Source organism: Apaloderma vittatum, unplaced genomic scaffold (assembly GCF_000703405.1).
Source record: "Apaloderma vittatum isolate BGI_N311 unplaced genomic scaffold, ASM70340v1 scaffold43208, whole genome shotgun sequence".
Taxonomy (NCBI): Eukaryota; Metazoa; Chordata; class Aves; order Trogoniformes; family Trogonidae; genus Apaloderma; species Apaloderma vittatum.
The window spans coordinates 1-7313 of NW_009733209.1; the positions used below are offsets into that span (position 1 = coordinate 1).

The 7313-nt window shown below is 41.4% G+C and overlaps 1 protein-coding gene across 1 annotated transcript; it reads left to right on the forward strand.

Annotated features, from left to right (window-relative positions):
- Positions 1–1783: 1783 nt before the first annotated feature.
- On the forward strand, positions 1784–7005 carry ISL1 (ISL LIM homeobox 1; the record flags this gene model as incomplete). The annotated part of the gene is made up of 3 exons (XM_009875773.1): positions 1784–2070; positions 3488–3655; positions 6000–7005. Coding segments are annotated over 3 exons (572 nt in total), but the record flags the coding sequence as incomplete, so codon positions are not given.
- Between the last annotated feature and the right edge of the window lie 308 nt (positions 7006–7313).

The following is a 7313-nucleotide window of genomic DNA, read 5'->3' on the forward strand; positions in this document are numbered from 1 at the left end:
CGTACGCGGTACGCGTGAGGCGGAGACACCTGCGCAGGGGGCTGCACCCCTGTCGGCCTGCCCCCCTCCCACTCCCGCCGCGCACCGGGTGCGGGAGTCGTCCGTCCCCCATCCCCACCCCGAGCCCGGGACAGGAGGGAGCCTAAGTCGGAGGGAGACGAGCCGCGGCAAGGAGCAAGTCTGCCGCAAAGCACAGACACTACCCCCACCCCCCGCCCTGTCTCGGGAGTGTGAGGAAAAGCTGGTTTTAAGCACTGGTTGGAAGCCGCGTCCGAAAAGAGATAGACTTCATAACTACAGACGAGCACTTAGGCTGTAATTTAAAACTGTCAACAAGCTAATCTTCGGTAATTGCCTTCTAAAGTGAGTCTGCCTTCTTGATTTTTTTTAATGTGATTTGATAAGAATTTCATCTTAAGAATTAGCTTTGTAACTTTAGATTCCCCCCCGTCGTACAAGTTTACATACACGTTTATTTCCCGACGGGTACATCAGATACTCAGAGACGCTTAGCTTTAGGCAGAGGCACGTCCCCGAGGCAAAGTAGTCTGGACATTACAAGGTTGGCTGTTATTACTGTGCAACTAACTGTAACTCAAAAGATTGGTTACAAACACAGCTGCGTTTAAACGGGCTCGTTTCCCGCTTCTGAGCTGCTTTCTGGTGACATATCTACATATAGACAGAAATTATCCCATAGATGATCAAGCAGAATTTTAGACAAATTGTGAATACTCCTTGTAGCATGTTTGTGCATGTCTATGAAAGGCAAATTTAAAGACTTCTTACAGTCTTCATTGAATTTGCCGATTTACTGTTGTAATCAGAAAATTCGGAACCTAATGGCACAAAAGCAAGCATTTCTGAATATTACCCAACCAGAGTTTTAGCAATAATAACAGTAATAATAAATCCCTTGATTGAGTCAAATTACATATAGATAGCTACAGCTATACAGTAGAAAGAAGAATACCGGAATCACAAGAGTACTTCTAGCTCTTGATGTGATGGTACTGCTAGGTTTGTACTTCTTGGCGGTTTTCACAACCTGCTAAGCTTGTTTCCCTTTTATGGAATTGGCAAAACAGTCATATTTTTAAAGTATTAATCAGAAGCCGACATAAATTCTCCTAGCCCCTCCGCTTTCTAAGACAGACCCCTGTCTTCTGAGCTCTGGGATACGGGGTTCTCACAGCATTTTGCTCCACGGTCAGGGTGCAGAGGATTTGTCTTGTTTTGCTTTGATTTGTAAGCATCAAACTGCCGGGAGCTGTTTGTTATCGCGGCCTCTGGCTAAACTGAGCTAGATTCAGTGTATAAGAAGCAGACATGAATTATGATTAATTTAAGAAGTATACTTTCATTAATTTGGGGGCGAAAAATCTGTGTTGGTAATCTGTCAGGAAACAAATACGTAAACCCCTCCTTTTCTACTTTCCTAGCTCACGCACACCTCAGCGAACTCGCCCTCCCCTGTCAAGTCTCACACAGGTTCAAGCTTCTGTCATTAAGGGTTTTAGGGGGGTGGATTGTTTTTGCAAATTAATTATCTGTGGAGTCAGAAATGTCAGTCCTGTCACTCCACCAGCGCATGAAACAGAGGAGGCTGCAAGGAGCTCCGATATATCTGACTACTCGAACGGCCTTTGAGAGCGGCTTCATCCTCCCCCCGCCCCCCTGCTCCCTGCCTCCTCCTGTCCCACCAGCTTAGATTCGTAGCCTCCGCAGACTCCCTGCTTCCTACTCATGTGGATCCTGTACTTCCTCTCCCCTTCCCTTACAGCAGAACCTATCTCTGCCAGACAGCCAGCTCTACGACCCCACGTCCACAAGCAGCCCGAGAAGACCACCCGAGTCCGGACTGTCCTTAATGAAAAACAGCTTCACACCTTGAGGACCTGCTACGCTGCCAATCCCAGACCTGACGCCCTCATGAAAGAGCAACTGGTAGAAATGACTGGCCTCAGCCCGAGGGTCATCAGGGTTTGGTTTCAAAACAAGCGGTGCAAGGACAAAAAAAGGAGCATTATGATGAAGCAACTCCAGCAGCAGCAACCGAATGACAAAACTGTAAGTGGCTTCCGTCTCTGACTGTGCGCTGCTTTGCCTCCCAAGGCGAAAAGGTTGCACTATGTCCAGCTCGGCCAGCCTCTAGGGTTGGTTTGACGCTTTTGAATTTGTTGAGCTCCCTTAAAACAAAGAAAACGATACCGTTTAACTATTACCCGTTTGTTTCTGCTGTCAGTGCAATTAGAACAGACCACACAGAGAAGCCAATAGAGGCTGCTTAAGCTAAAACGTCTGTTTGTGGGGCTAAGGATACGCAGTGATTAGACTAACTTCTCTGCAGCGTGAATTGCGACCTGCAGAGATTATGGGATGTAATAAGCCCAGCCTAGTGTAATACTTGTATTCCAAATGTGAGGGACTCCTTGGGAGGAAAATGACGCTTTTGCCCTCTTCAATGCTTTTACACAGAAGTAAACTCATAAGTAAATTCCAGTAGTAAAAGGGAAATTTGGTGTATTTTCTTAGCACTTTTTATATTACCATGTGTGTATGTGCGTGCTTGCCTGTGCAGTTACGGTAGAAAAAGACAAATACAATGCAAAGTTTATTGAATTGCCATCATGTTTATAGGCTATTTAAAATATAATTATCGCGCAGAAATAAATTCAGTCGTTTTCTACAGGCGTTTTCTACACGTATGATGCAAATAAAAAAAAAGGCAAACAGCGCTGAAAACAAACTGTCTTTCTCCATTTTAAGCCAACTTTTTTTTTTTTCTCCCCCCGTTGTTAGTCCACTTGAAGAAGAGTCTGTTATTCTCCCTGTGTATATTGACTGGCCTGAGAATGACTATTAATCCATAAGGCTGCCTAGTTAAGTAGAATTTAAGGAGTTTCATTTTACCCTGTTGGAATGCAATAAAACATGATGTTATTAACTGGCCTGAACAATCTATTCGTCTAGGCTCGGAGTTATTTTGCACATAGTGCTTGCACCCCAAGGCATACTAGGAAAGCTGATGTTTGCTCTCTCCTTTTTTTTTTTTCTTTGAAATTGAGTGGTACTGACGCACCCCAGGTTTGCCGTGCAGTGGTTATACGACCCAGTTAAGATCACGCAGAACAAAACCAGCCTGGATCTGGATGCGAAGTGGAAAGGCAGCATAATTAACCGTTTCTTGTGCCGAGCTGTGCATCGATCGGCAGCCAAGACACGGAGTGCTCGTGTTTAAGAGAGCTTGGTGCGGAAGGGATATGTCTTGAGAGAAATAGGAGGATTAAAGGAAAAGAAAGTAAACTTCCACTGTGATAAATGCAGCGGGTAGAAATACGCTGACCTAGAGTAGACATTCACAGCAGATTAACAAAGCAAATACAAGCGACTGTACAGATAAGATAGAAAGCAGTTTATTGACTCAGCGCTTATATACAATAAAGTTAACCAAGCTCATTAACATCTTTTGCTGTGCTGTTTACAGAATATCCAAGGGATGACAGGAACTCCAATGGTGGCTGCTAGTCCGGAGAGGCATGACGGAGGTTTACAGGCGAACCCAGTGGAGGTGCAAAGTTACCAGCCGCCCTGGAAAGTACTGAGTGACTTCGCATTGCAGAGTGACATAGACCAACCTGCTTTTCAGCAACTAGTAAGTGTCGGTTCCCAGACGGAGAGGCTAGCTGGTGCCCGGGGCAGAGCAATGGGGGATTCTCTAAACGTGTCAGATGCCCTCGGAGAGATGAGCAATCCAGATTAGCCGTGTTTTTATGAAATTGCAAGGTGGGCATGACGGCACTGTGTAAATATGGCTTGGTGAAAAATTTACTTCAGTGCACAGCAAAGCTCTTGCCGAGTTGAGCAGGAGATGGATAAGGCCCAACACGTCTGAGACTAACTCAGCTCACACTCTTAAAAAATGAAAACACCTTTATCCAGAGAACTTAAACATTCTTCACATGTAGTTTAATTGTATATATATTTGAGAAATCAGTTTCAGAATTTCACCCCTCCCTGTTCCTGGCCAGTTTTGCTTTTACAAGGTATGGTGGATATTAACTATATGATTGCAATGTCAGCCTGTGCTTTTTTGATTTTTTTTTCCCACACACACAAACAGGAATAGCTTAACTAAATTTTTTAATTTCTTATTTTAAACATGTTCATCTAGATAACGACTTTATATACCTATATATACATATATACACACAAATGTATACATATTTATATACACACACCTTAATAGTGCTTTGGAAAGGGAAATGTTAGTAAGTATTTATGTGAAAAATTCAAACAATATAATAAGCTGCCTTATGTAGAAAGAAAACAGTCCTTTTAGAATAAATTCTGTTCTTAACTCACTTCCTTATGCCTACGTCATTTGGCAGCTCATATGGGACCATATCCTCTACAATACTTAGGCCCAACAAGGTGAATTAAGGACAGAAGTTCATCCTTAACTCAATTTCCTGGCCTAAGTGTGTTAAAACCAGATCTTTAAAATGATAAGGTATGTTGTGTATAGTTTTTCAGTGGTTCAAAATAATACATAATGATGAAAAATTAACATATAGAGCTTTTTTTTTTTATCTGTTGGGCATTATCTTTTACGTGAAGTGATGGGAGATAAAGGTTTGTAGCCGCTTCCAGAATTGTTTTCAGATATGTTCAGTTTAGTATCGTGCTCTCTTACAGCATCACTTTTCTTTTGCCCAGTGACAGACTGCAGCGTGCTTCTCTCCCTTGGCACACCATGCTTGCCTGGGAAGCTGTAGCACTGCAGCAGGGCTATTTGCATCATCTTACCTCTAGAACAAGCACTGGTTTTCCTGCTTTAATCAAGCTATCAAGCAGATTCAAGAAAAATTGGTCTCCTTCGGTTGCTTACTTATTGTGCCTTAACAGTACAGGAGACTTTAAAAACCCTTTCAGTAGTGATTTTTTGTATAGACTAGGTCTAAACCCCCCAAAAAACCCAAACAACCCACAAACCCAAAACTACCACGCCGCCCCCACAAAAAAAAACCACCAAAAAAACCAAACCAAATCCCTCCGCAGAATGGAAGGAAAACAGATAGCTCAAATAAACACATGCTTATAATTAGGTAGATTATTAGATAGACAGAGGAATATTGATATATATAGGACATAATGTCTGATACCGAAAAGAATTTAAATAAAGAGTTGTGGACGAAACAGACAGTGATCGACTGTTCAAGGCACGTCTCTAGTCTGGATAGGGCCTTAATCATAGGATCGGTCAGCTAAATAGGTGCCAAAGAAATGCTTTTGGATAAGCAAAGCTCCACCCTTCAAATCGTGCCTTTTCCCAGCAATGCTCCTAAACTAACGGGAGCTGCTGGGGCACATTACGATGGAGAAGTGTGACCTTTTTTATCAAACTGACTCTTGTTAGAAACAGATAGCACCCGCTTCAAATCACAAATGAAAGAGAATGGCTTGTTTCAAATGTCTTCTGCTCCTGGATGCTCCTTCCAGGTTTATTTTAGTATGTGCACAAAAGGGGGGAAAAATATAACCTTGCAGTTTCGTGTCAAAAAACACATGCAGTCTTAAATAATTGACTAGAACATCCTGTTGGGATTGCCAATCTTGCAAGACAGGGAAGAAGGCCTCATTAATAAGTTTGTTTACTTATTTGCTTGGTTTTTCAATCTTTTTTTAAAAAAATTTTGTTTTATTTTGCTTTTTTTTTAACCTGCTTTTTTTCGGTGATTTGGCTGAAGGCCTGGAGAAGATTCCCATGAAGTCAATAAGGAAGCTAAACAAAGCAACCAACAGTGACACAGTCTCCTATGGAGATGTATCATGCCATTTGGCTGCATGCCTGTGTATTAATTTTTATGTTCTTCTTTGCCTTTACCTGCTACTTTTATTTGATTGTTACAGTTGTAACAACACTTCTTTTTCTTATTTTTCTTTTTCTTCTTTTTTTTTCTTTTTTTCTTCTTTTCTTCTTTTTTTTTTTTTGGCAGGTTAATTTTTCAGAAGGAGGACCCGGTTCCAATTCTACTGGAAGTGAAGTAGCATCAATGTCCTCTCAGCTGCCAGATACACCAAACAGCATGGTAGCCAGTCCTATTGAGGCATGAGGAACACTTATTCAGATTTCTGTTGTTGTTGTTTCTGCCCTTACCGTCACCCTGTTGGAGAGAGTGGGAAAGTGATCGCAGTGTGACTCCGAAATTTAGGGGGAAAAAGTATTTAAACACCCTGTAAGGAACCTAGCAAGAAACTACTCCATGAAATGAACGGAGTAATGTTTGAAAAGACAAGGTAATATGGTAGCAACACTGTGAAGACAATCATGGGATCTTACTAGAATAAATACTAAAAAACCCCAACCACACAACAAAAAAAACCCCGTGCTATTCAATGGTCAGAGGAGGATCAAAAGGACGTTTTCAAAATGTAAAGGATTTGTACTCATGGATCTTAAAGAAAAAAAAAAAATCCATTTGACTGCACATCTTAGGGAGAAAACAAGGTAGAGGGACTTCCTATCTAGTCTCTCCCAATCCTAATGGTGCTGTTTCTATATTGGTGATTGCCTTGCCAAAAGAAGCTCCAGTAGGTTTTCCATCATCAGGAAAGAGACGATTTAGCCCTGCATTGTTGAAAGCTTCATTGCAGGAAGGTGGAGCTGCATTGGTTTGCAATGTGGTTTTCAGTTGACTCTTAATAAGGGGTTGTTTCTTGGGTCTCTTCTAGCATGTACTGTAGCGAGGTTTTGGTTTTGTTTGGTTGAGATCCACCCTCTATCAAGTCTGAAGCGATTAAAACCAGTTTTTTGAATTCCTCTTTAAAAAACAATTTATAAAAGCATTGCAACAAGGTATACCTCTATTTTGCCACAAAGCGTATCGGGATTGTGTTTGAAATGTGTCCGTCCAAGAACCTTCCCCTCCCCCAAAGACGTGTATAGTCATTGGTTGAACCGACTGTTTCTCTCTCTCTCTTTCTCTTTCTCTCTCTTTCTCTTTCTCTCTCTTTCTCTCTCTCTCGTTCTCTCTCTCCCTCTCTCGTAAAAAAAAAAAGGAAAAAAAAGCAAAAAGAAAAAGAAAAAACAAAAAGAAAAAAGCAAAGCAAAAAGCAAAAAACCATCTTTTTTGTTTGCTCTTGCATTGCAAAATTATAAAATAATTTATTATTTATTATCGGAAGACTTGCCACTTTTCATGTCATTTGCCTATTTTTTGTTTGCTGAAGTAAAAGAAAAAAAAAAAGAAAAGGTTGTACCGTGGTCTTTGAATTATATGTCTAATTCTATGTGGTTTTTGTCATTTTTT